General features: G+C 40.5%; 1 protein-coding gene across 1 annotated transcript in view; it reads right to left on the reverse strand.

Moving 5' to 3' along the window:
* Positions 1-18,516, reverse strand: part of stab1 (stabilin 1) — an 80,621-nt gene that overhangs the window by 31,364 nt on the left and 30,741 nt on the right. Inside the window, 11 exon segments of the mRNA XM_080423603.1 lie at positions 1-133; positions 637-741; positions 958-1,059; positions 1,698-1,775; positions 2,227-2,338; positions 3,485-3,618; positions 3,796-3,852; positions 6,034-6,129; positions 8,443-8,538; positions 8,994-9,152; positions 9,745-9,838. The exon segment at positions 1-133 is cut by the window's left edge and continues 2 nt beyond it. Of these exon segments, the coding sequence (XP_080279729.1) occupies positions 1-133; positions 637-741; positions 958-1,059; positions 1,698-1,775; positions 2,227-2,338; positions 3,485-3,618; positions 3,796-3,852; positions 6,034-6,129; positions 8,443-8,538; positions 8,994-9,152; positions 9,745-9,838 (1,166 nt within the window).

Raw genomic sequence — 18,516 nt, forward strand, 5'->3', positions numbered from 1 at the left:
GGTTGTGCTGGTTAAGGTGGAACTGGACTTGGTAGTTGGAGCCCAGCAGGGTGCTTTTCAGCAATCCATCTGTCACATGGTCTGGGAACAGCAGCTGATCGGGGATGATGTGATATTCAAACGCCTCTAGAGTCTGAGAGAGAAACACAGCTGGTTCATCCATCCATCCATCCATCCATCCACCCACCCACCCATCCATTCATCCATCCAACTCTCCAACTTTTGTTGGAGAGTTGGTACCTCTGTCCCCCTCTAGTGACCATGCATGAATACAATCTGTCAAGAAATAGTGACACATCCACACCTCCATGACAAAATCTACATATGTCCGATATCCAGGTATTAAAAGAACCACGCTAGATGTATGTACACAAACTTGCTTCAGCGGCTTGATAAAGAGCAAGCTACTGTGATGAATTCCATAAGATTACTGAGCGGGGGAAAGGGGGGAGGGGTATCACCTCAGTTCGGTTGGAATATGAAAGGTGCCTTATCAATAAGAACGGTTGTCCTATGGGTCATATCATAAGAAGTCGGATGATAGATAACTGTAGCATGTAGCTGCAATTATTGTTTGAAGTGTTTGAAGTTAGAACGTGTGTCAACAGTTAGAATGCTTCATCCATCAGGACCTACCAGTTGGGTGGAGTTAGTCTTTCCCAGGTAGTCTCTCACTGCGTCGTCGGTGGGCAGTAGGATGGTGTTTGACCACGTGTCCAACCTCTCTGACAGGTTGAAGAGCTAACACACACACGCGCGCACGCACACACGCACGGACAAATTGTAGTTTAGACACAGACAGACAGACAGACAGGCAGACAGACAGACAGACAGACAGACAGACAGACAGACAGACAGACAGACAGACAGACAGACAGACAGACAGACAGACAGACAGACAGACAGACAGACAGACAGACAGACAGACAGACAGACAGACAGACAGACAGGTCTTACCAGGGCATGTTCTTTGAACAGGGAGAAGTTGGAGGTGGAGTTTAGGAACTCCATCAGGGAGTGGGGGTCAGCGGGGAGGTCTGAGATGGGTGGTAACAGAAACTGACCACACCCACCAGAGACAGACAGACAGACAGACAGACAGACAGACAGACAGACAGACAGACAGACAGACAGACAGACAGACAGACAGACAGACAGACAGACAGACAGACAGGTAAATACCATAGCAAATTAAATCCTTTCACTGCATGGCTCCCTGTGTGTCAAATAATTGATTTCAAAATATGCATGTTGGTCTATAAAGCTTTGAATGGTTTAGGGCCAAAATACATTTCTGATCTTGTGTGTATCATGAACATCCAGATCTCACAGGTTATCGGGGGAAAGGTCCGCTTTCTGTCCCTAGAACCAAAACTTAACGTGGGGAAGCAGCATTTAGTTTTTATGTACCACAACAAACTTCCAGAAAACTGCAGGTCTGCTGCCACTCTTAGCTCTTTTCAATCACGGCTAAAAACCTTTCTGTTTGCCTCTGCCTTTCATTTCTTCTCTCTCCTGCACTGTAATTATTAATCTTAATTTGTTTTTATTGCATCCCTAATGTATATATAATATGGTTTCCTTTGCTTGATTCTTTGTGTAAAGCACATTGAATTGCCGTGCTTACCTTATCTAATCGTATCGTATCTCTGCTTATTATGATACATTACGTTAAGTGAAAACCAGCCCAGTCAGACCTGGTCTATAACGTGAAGGTATCCATTGATAGCAGGCAGGTTGGAGCGGATGATGGAACTGTTTCCAATCTTCAGCACCTGAAACAAACACAGTGGATATCATTGCTGCACCCGGCCTCCACCTAACGAAACAAACACAGTGGATATCATAGCTACACCTACTGTAGGGCTTTAATTATTACATGAATAATTGCGATTAACGATGTAATTATGTTTTTGACATTGAACATTGGAACATATGAATGAAAAATACATTTCTGTTTGCCTTATAGGCTTTGTAAAAAACTATTGCACAGGGCAGATATGACAAATAACAAATATATAAAGAAATGACTGACATGTTTAATCATTGTATATTAGAAGATCTACAGTACAAACTCACAATGCGGCGCATCGTGAGCTTGTTGTTGTTTAGATTATTGTTATTAGGGATTATTATTTCTGTGAAGCCCAGTGATTAGTTCATGGGGACCTCCCAGAGGTTGTTGTTGTTGTTGTACAGTAGTTGTAGTGGTGGTGGTGGTCTTACCCCGGTGTCGTTGCTAACGGTCCAGCGTGTGGGTGGGCTCAGGGTGGGCACACTGCTGCCCACCAGCCTCTCCAGCTGTTCCACAGAATACACTCCTGGCAGGAAGTGGGCCCTGCAAGAACAACCAGTGGTGGACTAAGTACTCAACCTCCAGTTACATGAGTTAAAAGTATATAGAAATCGTCTCTGTCGGGTGGAAACCTCACAAATCAGCGTTGCCAGATTCTGTGAGAGAAACAAGCAACCAGGTCTAGGAAAATCAGCCCAAAAGAAGCGACTATGGGCCACAAGAGCACTTTAACATATGCATCAGCTATTTGAAAATAGCAGATCTACAAGCTCACAAGTTGTGAGCTTGTAGATCGGCTATTTTCAAATAAAATCTTGCGGGGAAATTATAATTCGCAGATCTGGCAACCCTGCTCACAATGTCCAAAAATGTTACTTTTCAGGTTTCAAATGAGAAAATAGCAAAAGTAGCGGATCCACAAGCTCAGAACGTTTCGAGCTTGTAGATCTGCTACTTTTGATGCATTTCTGTGACGCTGTGGCATGATCACATACGTGTTCATTTACGATAAAAAACACAAAAAGTTAAAACATGGAGATAAGAGGTTTCTAGATGAGAGGTTTCAAATGAGAAAATAGCAAAAGTAGCGGATCCACAAGCTCAGAACGTTTCGAGCTTGTAGATCTGCTACTTTTGATGCATTTCTGTGACGCTGTGGCATGATCACATACGTGTTCATTTACGATAAAAAACACAAAAAGTTAAAACATGGAGATAAGAGGTTTCTGCCCGACAGCAACGAGATACTATCTGGTCAAATATGACCCAACTACTAAGTGAAAGTTGCTTTCACTTAGTTGGTTAATTGGCAATTTACCTAGTTAAAGTACTGGAGTACTTGCTTTTAACATGCTTTTGAAAATGCTCAACTTTTCAAAAGTACAAATTGAAAAGTACTTTTTTCTTTTAATATCAATGCATGGCTGTATTAAAATGTAGACCCCCCCCCCCCACACAGAATTAATCGATCTTACAGATTGTTTTCCAACAAATATCAAATATTGCGAAAATAGCAGATCTACAAGCTCACAGTGTTGTGAGCTTTTTTTTTAAATAGGCCATTCACTTAAGTACTTTGGCACTTAAGTGTATTTTGATGCCAATGCTGTACTTTTTACTCAAGTGAAACTACACAGGACATTTACTTGTAACAGAGTATTTCTACATTGTGCTGCTGCTACTGTTTACTTTACAAAATGAGGCAAGCGGTGGCGTTTGTTCCAGAAGCGGTGCTGGGCGGAACTGATTGTGCCGTGGGCGCTTGAGGATGGAACCAGAGCTGTCACGTTCCCACTGAGATCCTGGCCAATGACATTGCCTAGCTGCACGAAAACAAGTGGAAAAAGCACACACATCCATTCATTTCCATTTCGGCTATAAGCAGCAAACTATATATGCTTCGATGATTTTGATTTATATTCTGATACATTTGAGCGACTATAAAGACGAAACGGTGGTGGGGAGGAGGCATCACATCCGCTGTATCGCTATATACACACCTTCATCATCTGGTAGAAAGCGTACAAGTCCACCACATCGTCACCATTGACCAGCTCCTAAACACACACAAACAAATTAAAACAGAATAAATTTACATTGTTGTTGAACGGTTCTGCAGATGTAACGGCAGACAGTGATTTCTGTACATAATTTCTATACATAATTAGATTTTTAAGATGCACATTATATTATTATATTTATCTGCTTGACCTATGGATGTTATTATATCTGACCGATATGTAACATGTTGGAAACTATGAGAAATATGGACATTTCCAATTCACGTGAGGGTAATGGGTCTGGGGGGCTGTGGGTGATTGAAACATTGGTGCCATGCCATCCGACTTTACAAATAGAGGGTGTGGCACAGGGGGGAGGGGAGAACAACAAACCTGTGTATCAGAAGCAACAGAAGGAAGAGAGAGGAGATCTCCTAGGCGCCAGTATTACCGTCTTTAAGTCATAAAGTCATAAAGTTTAAACTCGGGAGTAAGCTGCAGCCAAGAATTAAGAACGGACGAGCCCTGCGGACAACGGACAGTGTCGTTGCTAGGCCGTGGGAAATCGAGTGATGGTTTTATGAATGAAACGCAGAGGAGCGGAATGATTCTGACGGAGCGGCCGCGGTGAGATAATACCAAGCTTTCTGTTCTTTGGATTACAATTTAAGGGGTACCCCGAACTTTAGTTATTATTTGGACCGTCGTTGCAGAAGACGTTTATGTTTCGTTTGGATATAAGGACACAATAGACACTCTCGAGACCGCGGTTACAAGAGGCCGTTCGGACATTAAAGAGGGATTGTTTATTATTGTTGGTCAAGCGAGTAAGCGACTGTCCGTGCAGCGCTCTGAACATGTAACTGACGTTGTGACTTTGTTTATTGTTTACGGGGGAATCTGTGATCGGAGGGATTAAAATACATTGGGAATTGTTTGAGTGGGAAGGGGCTTGTGGAATAAATATTGTTTTGTTCATCTGTTTGTTTATTTCTTTTGTTTGTTAGGGCAGAGATGGGGACAGAGGACAGAAGTCTATTTAAACCCAAAAGTGTATTATTTATTTCCCCTATGATTTGTGAATTATTGTTCTGTGGCTTAAAATATATAAAGTAATTCAGTTAAACACCTGCCGATCCTGTTATTTTCCCTTTAGTTAATAATTATCCTTTCAAAGTAAAAGGACGATTGTTACAAAATAATGTGTACCATCATACTGTCTTTAATTAGCCCATTAAAACCGGCAAAGCATCTGTGTCATTTTAGATTTTAGCGTTGGCTATTAAAAAATAGCACATATACAATCTCTTCGTGCAAATGCTGCGAGCTTGTACATCTGCTATCTTTTTTTGTAATGGGATAATGTTATATTATCATTACAATCTTAGTATTTTGCTTATTATTTGGGGGCCAACTTGCAATATCCTCACGGCCCACCGGAGCGCCACGGCCCACAGGTTGGGAATCGCCGATCTGCACGACTTGCCAATTGGCTCCTGTGTAACCTGCACATGATCAACTATTGCATCGTAGTTGAGAATCCATGCACGTAAAATACATGTTTGTCAGTGAATCTCTTAGTCACACCAGCGTTGTAGCGTTGGCCTTACTGGTGAAGATTATAATGCTAATGGTAGCACACTAAGGATGGCACCATATGAAAATAACATGTCATCATTATTGTGGCCAAATAATTGATGATAATATTATTGTGACAATCTAAATATGCTTCAAAATATTAGAGGTATATTAGAAGTATTATGGTAGTATAATGGTACATAGAGTTATTATGGCCAATATTAGAGTTATATTAGAAGTATTATGGTAGTATAATGGTACATAGAGGTATTATGGCCAATATTAGAGTTATATTAGAAGTATTATGGTAGTATAATGGTACATAGAGGTATTATGGCCAGTATTAGAGGAATGTTAGAAGCATCATGGACAGTATTAGAGGCATATTAGAAGTATTATGGACAGTATTAGAGGTATATTACAAGCATTATGGACAGTATTAGAGGCATATTAGAAGTATTATGGACAGTATTAGAGGTATATTACAAGCATTATGGCCAGTATTAGAGGTATATTACAAGCATTATGGACAGTATTAGAGGTATATTACAAGCATTATGGACAGTATTAGAGGTATATTACAAGCATTATGGACAGTATTAGAGGTATATTACAAGCATTATGGACAGTATTAGAGGTATATTACAAGCATTATGGTACCTGCAGGATGGTCCCATAGCAGAGGACTCCATCTCCATGGTAACCTTCTGGACAGGTACAGGTGTGAACCCCGTTCTCTTGTAACGCACACGTAGCCTGATGTACACACACACACACACACACACACACACACACACACACACACACACACACACACACACACACACACACACACACACACACACACACACACACACACACACACACACACATGTAACCACTCTTAAGTGTGTGTGTGTGAAGCACCGGTGACACGCTAATGTTGTTTTTATAACAACACTATGCAACCAAAAAAGAAAAAAAAAACAAAAACGGAAGTCTCGCTAGACGAGATTGAAATCTCGAGATTTCAGTCTCGCTAGACGAGATTGAAATCTCGAGATTTCAATCTCGTCTAGCGAGACTTCTGTCTTTTAAAAAAAATAAAAATAATTTGGGACAGTGTTCTGTCACTATGAACGTCAGATCTCACAAAAAAAAAAAAAAAAAAAAGCTATTAAAATATGTGATCTAACCTAAGGCCTATCCGCGCACCTTTTAAGCTGTGGCGGCTCAGGGGTGGAGTAATGACATTTTTCTACTGTACCATTCATCCTAAGATATCATAACGTCATAGAAAAGGTAAGAAAACTTTAGTCCAAAATTCTCCTTTAAACACACCCGTCGTTAGCCTGGTAAACCCTCCCTCCGGAAATCTCATTTCTATTTGATTCCAGGAGTGAGTCTGGCCTGATCGCCCATTCTGCAATATTGGCTGCGGGCTGGAGTTGGGCGGGAGTAATACAGTTGACTGACAACCCCTTCAGCCAATGATAATTTTTCCCCTTCAGCCAATCAGCAGTTCACCAGTCTAATGTGACGCAACGGGACTTTTGAGACGTTCATGCCCAAAATGGGTTGCCTTATTCGGATACATGGGTGTCACTGCCCACCCCTACCGGTTCTCTAAATTTTTATTTTTAAATAGGCTTTGTCATGATTAATTGACCACATATATGAAGTTAAACAAGTAAATTCTATCCAAACGATATCTTATAAGTAAATTCCGTGCCTCAAAATAGAAGTTAGAGAGCTTTTTGAAGTCAAAAAATAGCGGAGAATATAGTGGACAAGAAAAAGATGGCTGCCGTTCGTGTTTTGGGCTCACTCGAACTCGCCACCTGATTGGCCAACTGTCGCTGTCAATCACAGAACGATGTGCGACGACGCTGATAGGCTCGGTTAGCTGGTAATTTCACTAGAAACCCCCACAAAGGGCTATCAGGCCAGACTCACTCCTGGAATCAAATAGAAATGAGATTTCCGGAGGGAGGGTTTACCAGGCTAACCCGTCGTAACTACCGTCGTTAATGTAGTGATGTACAAAATGATGTTAGCATTGGACTGAACTGAGGTTGCAAGGGAAGACTGCATGTCTCCCCGCTGCGGATCATTCTGTCTCGCACTCTGTGCTAATTTTTTTTGCTTTAGACGAATGCATTATTATCTTTACTCTGAAAGCGAGGTTGCAGGTTTTACCATCTAAACTTAACCTCTCCATCTGGTTTCCAGGCAACCATGCTCCTCACTGTATACATCATGGTCATGAACAAATAGCTGAAACCATGTCCCACATCTTAAATGGGTGCCATGTATACAGGGGACTCTACATAAGTAGGCATGACAGAATAGTGGATTTGATATCTAAAGATATCACTTCTATTTTCAGGTCCTCCATCATGCTGTATAAGCATTCTACTGTGAAGCCGAGCATGTTTAACCTGTGTAACGATGATTCTGTGTTCTCTAACATTTCAGCTAACACCCCTGATGTCATTGTTGTTAATGAAAACCATAGGGAGGTGTTCATTCTCGAGGTCGGCTGTACTTTTGATTACAGCTTAGAGGAAGCCTTCCTAACCAAAGTGCTAAAATATCATCAGCTAGAGCAGACCATCTCTCAGCTAGGCTACAGATGTAAACTTTTGGTTTTTATCTTTGGTAGTCTAGGGCACGTGCACAAGTTGGTTGTAAGGGGCCTGCAAATGGCCGGCCTCTCCAAAAGGAGGGCTAAACAATTAGCAAGGTACTGCTCAATATCAGCTATTATAGGAAGCCGCTCAATTTGGAGGAGGCGTTGCTTCCTTTACCCATGATTGTTGTCCGCTGTGTTCGACAAGTATGCCATCTTTTGTTTTGTATGTAACGTTGCTCTGCTTTACATGCGCTTTGTAACTAACTGTTTTCCCTTCATCTGACTGCACTGGCAGTGTTTATGTCCTTTGTACATCCTGTACTTCTTATTATGTGGACATAAATAAATATTTCATGTGTGTGTGTGTGTGTGTGTGTGTGTGTGTGTGTGTGTGTGTGTGTGTGTGTGTGTGTGTGTGTGTGTGTGTGTGTGTGTGTGTGTGTGTGTGTGCGTACCAGGAAATGACAGCCTCCGTTATCTGTCAGACATGGGTTGATGAGCTCACAGATGATTCCATCTCCCATATAACCTGTCTTACACACACACTCACTCTGACAGACAGACAGACAGACAGACAGACAGACAGACAGACAGACAGACAGACAGACAATATCTGTCAATATTTCTTTTTTAATATGAGGTGTTACCTAGACGTGTGGGTGTGTGTGTGCGGGTGGGTGGGTGTGTGTGTGTGTGTGTGTGTGTGTGTGTGTGTGTGTGTGTGTGGACAGATGTGTGTGTGTGTGTGTGTGTGTGTGTGTGTGTGTGTGTGTGTGTGTGTGTGTGTGTGTGTGTGTGTGTGTGTGTGTGTGTGTGTGTGTGTGTGTGTGTGTGTGTGTGTGTGTGTGTGTGTGTGTGTGTGTGTGTTGTGGACAGGTGTGTGTGTGTGTGTGTGTGTGTGTGTGTGTGAGTTGTGGACAGGTGTGTGTGTGTGTGTGTGTGTGTGTGTGTGTGTGTGTGTGTTGTGGACAGGTGTGTGTGTTGTGGACAGGTGTGAGTGTGTTACCTGGGCGGGGCCGATGTATTGGCAGTCTGCGTTGGGGCTGCAGCCCCCCCTGGAGGCCAGCTGACAGTTGTCGATCTCTACACACACACTGCCATCGCCTGACCAGCCCTCCGAACACACACACGACACATTAACTGCACCAGCAAACACACACATTGCCTGCAGAGAGAGAGACAGACAGACAGACAGACAGACAGACAGACAGACAGACAGACATTTTCTGTATTTTTTCAAATATTTTCTAAAATAGCAAATGTACAAGCTCGCAACGCGGCACGAAGTGACGCGTTGTGAGCTTGTACATCTGCAATTTTGGAATAGCCCAACGTATAAATGGATAAAGTGGTTAAAGTGATTGTGATGCTGTTAACTACTTTTGCTGGGGACCCCCTGGAACCCAACCAAAGGACACCTGGGGGTCCTCGGAACCCACTTTGAGAACCGCTGAACTAGAGGGTGTGAAGCTCACAACGTGTCGCAATTTATTTTCTTGGAGCGGATTTCTAAATGTCCATACAGCAATGCACTGGTAGTAATAAGAAAACACACTTATTTTGAAGTACTCCAGTACTTTAACTCAAGTAGAAATTTGACAGAGCAACTTTACTTAACTTACTTTACTTTGACTCAAGTACTGGGGTTGAGTACTTTGTCCCCCACTGCACGCACACACGTGCACGCGTGCGCGCACACACATGCACGCACGCACGCACGCACGCACGCACGCACACACACACACACACACACTTACATTGGCGTCACACCCGCCGCGGTCGCTCCTCAGACAGGGGTTGACAAGAGTACAGGAATTACCGTCCCCTTCATAACCCGCGAGACACACACATCTAGCGCACACACACACACACACACACACACACACACACACACACACACACACACACACACACACACACACACACACACACACACACACACACACACACACACACACACACACACACACTGTAAGTAACATAGAGAGGAGGAGCAGTAGCAGTAGAAATTGTATTTAGTATTAGTATTCCAGTCTTGGTAGAGAAGATGATGTACTCTTGTCACAGCATTAACAGTAGTGGTACACATAGTTATGTAGTACTTACTTAGTGTGTATTGCTTCAGTAACGCAGTAGTATAAACAGTTTCTCAACGTCAGGTCCGGGGACCAAATTAGGGACGCACAATATTGAAAATGTGGCCGATATCCGATTACTGAATAATTGCATGGTCAAATTGACCGATATGCAGATACCGATATTGCAAGGCAATTTTCCAGTAGGGTTTACCTTACACCTGTTATCCACTTAAACCCTATACGGTTGACCGGAGTCCCTCAGGGCTCTATACTAGTGTCTTTTCAGTTTTTCTGTTAATGTGGGGAAAGCTTTCGCTGAAAATAGCCGATCGGCAAGCTCAGCATGACGCGTTGTGAGCTTGTCGATCGGCTATTTCTGCGAAAGCTTTCCCCACGATATGGATGCTGGAGTTTAAGTGGTTATACAGTAACTGTGATTCTGGGTGCAGATGCGAGACTTCAAAAAAGAAATCGGTACATGTGTATTACCTGATTCATTAGGCCAACTGATGTAAAATGTGAAATGTAGTACAGGTATTTTTTACTTAACAATTTGTTGAGCCTTTTGAAAGTTTACCCCCAAAACACAGATAGAATCTGAAGCCTTCATCCTGACAAAAGGCTTTTTTCCCCAAACATAAATATTATAAAATGTTGGCTAAAAAACTATATCGGTTCGATTACCGATGTAGCATTTTTAAGGCCGATGTTGCCGATAGCGATATGCTCGATAGTAGTGTCCTATATGCGGCGATTCATTACACCCTAATGGCCACTGGGGGAATAGGTGGCGCTGTTGCGCACATTTCTATTTATATTAATCTATATATATATATCTATTAATATATACATAAAAATAGCCTTTCTATTAATAACATCATTATAAATAGATTTAATCCGAATAGGTATATTTAGAATTTAATTATTTAATTCGTTCATTAATTAATGCATTCTTAAATCCTCTCTTTTTCAATCTAATTCTCTTTTTTCTCTTTTTTTTCTCAATCGCTCTCTCGGTCATTTTGTTGCAGTCACTGTTAATCATGGGTCTGGGGGGGTGGGGAGCCAATGGCCCATGTATTCTCTATGTGTGACAAGTTCCCACGCTAGCATATCCTAAACAGCTGTCAATTCATTTCACTATCTCTCTCTTTCTATCTATCTATCTATCTATCTATCTATCTATCTATCTATCTATCTATCTACCGGGGCCTATGGCCCCTTATACTGTAGATCTGTAATTCTATGTGTGCGACACCTTCGTATGGGTGATCCATGATTGCGTGATGATCATAGAGTGAACCCCTCCGTTCTTATGACAGCTACTGGATGTAGGGGATCGTAATTAATCTCTGGGCTGGATAATGGACATCAGGGGTACTGCAGAATTTAAATCATTAGGGGATAAATACAAAATATAATGATATGGGGACTAAATGGTCATCAGTGGTACTGCAGGCATGCATATGTCTATCAGAATTTAAATCATCGGGGTGTAAATACAAAATACCATGATATAGGGGCTAAATGGTCATCAGTGGTACTGCAGGCATACATAGGTCTATCAGAATTTACCATACTACCATACATACTTCACTTGTCATATCATAGGTTTATTTTTTACTATTCTACTATTCTAAACTATTTAAGAACATTAAGAACATTAATAACATTAAAACAACTGCCGTAGCGATGAGAGTGATTAAAGTTGGAGTCTGACTGATCCCCACCACAGGGGGATTCTAAGCACAGGACTCAAGGTGAGATAATTGGAAGAGAGGATACGGTTAGACACTATGCGCAAACATTATACCCCATGGTTTTAAAAATAATATACCAAAATTTACCACATTATCACTCTTCTAATGTTTTGTTACGTTAGATAAAACCTTAATGGGACACCATGCATTATCCTAAACAATATATTTGTTTTCAAAACTAACTTATTAAGCCCCAAACATGCCCAAAGTTCACAATTGCATGCTGGGTGATTATATCCAACCAATGGTTGGAAGTACCTAGGGACATGGCTTGTGGTTCCTCTGACAGAGGCATTTTCACACCTGAGGTGTTTTTGGAGCATTGTTCTCTCAGAGGCCCACGGCTGCAAACAGGGAGACAGTGTATTTTATTTAATCATTAACTCTAACATATTTCATGAACACATTTCATGAAACCTATGTTATAATGGTTATAATTATACAAAAATGTAAAAATTATATGAAAATAGCAAATCTACAAGCTCAATGAGACAAGGGTTTGTAATAAAAACTATGAGAGGGGGGACTCAGCTACCCCCCTCCCTCCATCGGGTTTTTCACACCTGTCATCTCTCAGCAGTTTTCACAGCATTCAATTCAAAGGGCTTATTGGCATGAGAAAACATACGTTTACATTGCCAAAGTAGAAAAGCTGTATGCCTGGGTGTACATGTGTACAAGGATTCACGTGTGTATGCTTGTGAGTTGTGACTCTGTGTGTCTCTTCAGCTCAATACTGGACAGATACTTTATATCCAGTATCTGTGGTAGTTAGACTAAACAAATAGATCTGGGTTATGGCCCTGAGGATGCAGCTGGCTCGTGCCTACGTGTGATTTGTTACTTTCCCCGGGGTCTGTGAGCCAGGGAATCAATATTTGATGAGGGGGATAGGGTTAGGTTTAGGGTTAGGGTTAAGGTTGATCAAAAAATAACAATTCTTTAATGAAGTAATGTAGATAATAATAATAATTTAACTATTGAGAGTGTAAAATGATTACAACATGGTGTGTGTATGTGTGTGTGTGTGTGTGTGTGTGTGTGTGTGTGTGTGTGTGTGTGTGTGTGTGTGTGTGATGACCAACTCTATGTTCTATACATTTTAGGGCATAGTGAACCACATAGACAGTAGGTTGTCTGTTTTTTCAGTACAATAATACATCTAGCAGCTGCCTTCCGCATCTATATGTTATATTCTAGTTCTCGAGGGGGGTGTTACACGCGCCTGGTACCCTAAAAATAACTCAGTCTCTTAGTGGTAACCAAATGGACCCTGGGGTGTTCTGTAAAACAATTGTTTAATATCTGACATGACTGGTCATGTCTTTTAGATCACAATATATAGTTTAAACGGTAGTACAGTTTTATGATGTAAATATGGTGTGTATAGTGACTAGGTTTTAGATTTAGTAATGTTAACGCTTTACACATTTACTATCAGGTACCCATAGTGTGGACCCAACTTATAGCTTCAGCTATAGTAGTTTAAGTACATCAGTAGCAACTCTCACAGATTACGAGATTACCTACACATATCACCAAAGTTTAAAGTATTATTCACTGTTAAGTAGTATCTAGCATGTTTTAAGTAACTTGTTATGCTTTATAACAACATTTGTATTTTTATCTAAATACTTTTGTATGCATACATGCGTTTGAAAACTATCCAACCGAAAGTACACTATATATGGCACTTTTGTTTTTTCTCCTAGTATCATGCAGTATCATTTCTTCTCTCAGGATATTATATGTACCAAAATGTATGTACAAAAAGGGGCAAAGTTATCTATACAATGTGTTAAATCTCACACTATGGCCAATATCCACGCTTGGCTGTCGCCTGTTTTTTTATTTATTTTTTAGAAAAGAATGTCCTTAAGACTTCTGGTGACTAGTAGTTTTCATCCCCTGCCTATGTTGAATGCACTTATTGTAAGGGTATTGTAATGTAATGTATAATGTAATAAAGGGTATTGTTGTGGTGTTGGGGGGGCTTAATACATTAGATTAGATTAGATTCCTAATTGTATGGCCAAAGGTATCTAATGATCCAATCTGCTTAGGTAAGGCAGTAATGAACCAAGTTATCTTGCTATACTTACTATACTATAACACATCATACCAAACATCATTATATGAAAACCTGAAAAAACTGAAGTTTTTTTTTTTCTGCACACAAATACTACTTGTGTAAATCTCTGACAGAAACAACAACACAGTATGCTAGTAAAATGTGGTAGTTTAGTCTAGGCTTGTTTAAATGGTGCATTTATATAGCATTTCTATCCGAAGCGTTTTACATTGATTGTGTCATTAACCCATTCACACACCGATGGCAGAGGAAACCATGTACAAATATATTGTTTAGGGGTTCAGCGTCTTGCTCAAGGACACTTCACACTAACTCTAGGGGAGCGCCCCACCCCCGGAATCGAACGGGGAACCTTACGGTTTTCCAGTTCACTCTACCCGGCCACTCTACCCCTGAGCCACTGCAGCCTCTTAAAGAATGACCCTGACGGGGGTCCATTACATGTCCAAAGTTCATTACAAAGGAAAAATAGTATTTAATAGTTGATAAATAGACAGAAATTATCTGTTAGTCTAAAACTCTGTCTATAATTAAGTTCTAATAGTGGTAGGGTTAAACACAAATCAACATTTGTTGCAAAGCTATGTAGATATTGTTAGTTATTAGTGACAATATAGCATAGAGGGGTTTGTATTTTACAGTAGATACTATTATATATATTATAAGTTATATTCCCAATTAGCAGGGCAAAGTCACTACCTTATGGTATTCATATTGTTATACGTTTAGTGTGATCATAGGATTTGTAGATATTTGATCAAAAACATCTATTTCTAATGGTCACCGAAGGCCAGTAAAGTGGCTTCTCTTAACATCTCTTTCCTCTTTTTCCTCTCTTCTCTAACATCCTTTCTCGTTCACTCTCCCTTCTCTCACACATTCCCCAGCAATCTTTCCTCTTTTCCTCTCTTCTCTAACACCAGATCATCCCCATGTATACAGTATTATATACCTATGAACCAATATTTAAGATACAAGTAAGATGTTTCTGCTCTAACAGACTTCTAAGTGTTAGGACTGTTTTTTTTTAGTTCAATATTGATATTGAACTAAGAAGATGAAAATTGTTAATAAAAAGATAAACCTTATTCTAAAACAGAAAACTATTTGTCTATAGTGTTTTATATCCGTGTATATATTGTAAGTAGTATCTACTAAGAAGATAATAAGATTATAGAATATATAGAATATATATATACAGAATCTAAAGAGTTTAATTCAGGGGATGTGGGGAGTTATGGACCATTTGAAAGAAAGGTCCTCCCCCCCTTATCAGGCATCTTTTTTCTTTTAAATAGGGAAGACACATACAGTCGACTACTGAAAGTCCCCAAAGGACTGAAACAGTACAAGGCTTAATTAATTTAAAAATATATTAATTGAATACGGGAAAAATGGCATCTACCGGTTTGATCCACCGTGGGGTTGATAAGAACATTTGGCAGCTGAACCACTCCCGAAAAATGATATGTTATTACATGCCCTTCTACCATCGATCGCCATGGATTACTTTGCAGACACTCGAAGCTGGAGAGAGTGTGTTTGATGATGACCAACTCTATCGGGATTTGCGTGTGTATGCTACAGAATTTGAAGAGCTGAAGAAGCCGATCCTAGAGTTCTGTGATTACATGCAAGCGGGGAGCCAGAACCGTGAATTCAAGGCTAGCTGTATTGTGGAAGTGGATCCCGAGGCACCATCCCATTCAAGGGGCGACCCTGCCTTCGTCGTCGACTGTTCCAGGTCTCTTCAGTGGCTTCTGGTAAGATTTAGGAAGGATGGTGATTCAGTCCGGCTCCCCAAAACCGCCATGGAGCTAGAGCGGTCTTATCCAGTCCATCTGGCCTTCCATCTGGAGGACATATGGATTATCCGGCAGTTATTGAGAGACCTAGAGGTTTACTTCGAAAGTCAAAAAGAGAGAGTCCAGAAAATGATTTTGTTGGAGAAGCAGTTCACCGAAGGTCATCTGGTCATTTTCCAATCAATTCAATTCAATTCAATTCAAGCACCATTGGAAAATGACATCACCGTGTCTCATCCTCCAAAGAGACCCCGGACGTGTCCGCCTGAGTAGACCAAGCGCTGCAGATAGCTCTACACCTGCTGGAGCAACGCTATTCTCGATGATCTGAATCTATTGATTGTATTCTCGATGGACAATACTGTTAGTGTACTAGTCATTCAGTATGTATGTAAATATATTCATGGAACATTTGTAACATTCAGTATGTGTGTAAATATATTCATGGAACATGTGTAACATCTTTTTTAAAAAGACACAAATAAAATAAAAAATATCAAAACAATCCAAATAACTGTAAAAGCCCCAGCTAACTAACCTACGTCACAGTGGGGGTGGACCTAGAAGAGTATATAACGCAGTCTTTATAAGAGCAGACTAACCCATCAGACAAAGAAGCTTACAAGGTTACATGATATAAGAGACTCAGACAACTTTTACCTTTTCAAATGGATAACATACGAGAACTACCAGAACAGGATTCTGTTAAACAAACAACCAATCCATTTTCCGTTCAAACAGCCAATCCTTTTGCTATACCTACTCCACCCTTCAAACCCGAGGATGATGGCGAGCCCACAATTTTTGACAGAATAATCTTTAAAAATGGCCGATACGTAGCCACTGGTGGAGATCCCTATTTTGATAGACTTATGGAAGGGCGGGTTAAATGGATGAATGATACACACGGAGGCAAATATATTCCAGCCGATGACCATTCATATTATGCCCGTGAAGCTGCATTGTGCGGGTTACCTTTACAATGCAATGAGCCCGGTATCAAATCAAACAATCTGAAATCTGATTCTGGCTTTAAATCGTCACATTTTGCATGGTTAGGTGACCCTTCTAACATGGAACACACCGGGGTTGATGATAATCACAGGTGTCCAACTTGCAAACTGGGCCTTTCAAAGTTTCTGCCTGGTGATACGCTTTTAAATCAACATGCTTACTTCACCAGAGGAGAATGTCCATATCTCAAAGCTAACTATACATCAGATCGGCTTGAAATTGAAATTGGACAGGAAAGGTTTCGTAGAGGGTTTATTGCACATCCAAACGCAATCACTGCCCCGGATGCATGGAAAGTATCTGAAGTTAAATTAACAAACAGGATATATGTTACACTGGCTAACCATGAATGGTGTTACTTATGTGGCCGTTCACCAGGGGGTCATGTACAGGGGTGTTACCAAAAAATGACAGAGCTGATACAAAGACTTAACAATGGTCTTCTTGAATTTAAGTTATAGCCAATTATGGAGTCAACTCCCTCCTACGTCAGTATGGGGTGTGGTCCTACAAATCTTTATAAGAGCTGACTATCCCAGCAGACTAAGAAAAAGAAGATGGAGTCTACCCATGTGATTTACCAGGACGAGGATGAAATGATATGGCAACTCTCTAATGATCGAAAATTACGATGCCATTTTTCACCACCCATCCGTTTTCCATTTGTTGACCTGTATATATTGGAAGAAGGTGAAACATTGTTTGAAGATGGATCGCATCATGTGCGTGTTTATGCATCTGATTTTGAAAGATTCAAGACTGTCATTATGGACTTCATCGATTATCTGCTGACTACATCAAACATCAAACCAACAGGCATTGACTTTCTCAATCTTATTGACTGTTCAAGGACATATTCATGGCCAATGATAGTATCAATATCATGTGAAACATCCTTTGAAACATCCTTTCATGCAGAAGATTTGCTGCTGGTGCAAGATATGATGAATCTAATCAATATTTTCTTCGTCAAAGTAAAAGACAATCGAAAGATGATTCTACTGGAGGATCGTCTTAACGGTGTTAATCGTATAGCGTCATGTGTCTCTACGAAGAAACCAAGACGTATAAATCTGAGTTCTCAATCTGAGTTCTCAAATCTGAGTTCTCAATGGGGGAATCTGGCTGGAGCAACAGATTTCTAAATGCACAATCCGGGGATTGTATAATCTGGAGCAATAAAGTGAATCTATTGATTGTATTCTCGATGGGCAATACTGCAAAACCAATCATTAGAGGATTAGTGATTGTATTCTCAATGATCTGAATCTATTGATTGTATTCTCGATGGACAATACTGCAAAACCAATCATTAGAGGATTAGTGATTGTATTCTCAATGATCTGAATCTATTGATTGTATTCTCGATGGTCAATACTGCTAGTGTACTAGTCATTCAGTATGTGTGTAAATATATTCATGGAACATGTGTAACATCTTTTTTAAAAGACACCAATAAAAAAATATCAAAACACTTTGAATCTTTGAATCTTGTGTGTTCTATTATCTTGAATCTACTAGGATAGGTGTTTGGGGTGTGTTCTATAATGGGTGTGTTCTATTACCTATATGGTATATATAGGTGTAGGCTTGGGTATGCTCCTAGTATCTGCTCTTACTCTCTCATTTTGTATGACAATATGGCGTCTATGAATGTCGATACCGATCTACATGCTAATGTTAATGATGTAATGTATAATAGTGATGTATGTTTTGCTCCTAAAAAGAAGAATGGAGGAGTTCTCAGACGTACTACGAGCAATGACCCTGGAGTACACTT

Source organism: Gymnoscopelus braueri (assembly GCF_963280865.1).
Source record: "Gymnoscopelus braueri genome assembly, chromosome: 3".
NCBI lineage: Eukaryota > Metazoa > Chordata > Actinopteri > Myctophiformes > Myctophidae > Gymnoscopelus > Gymnoscopelus braueri.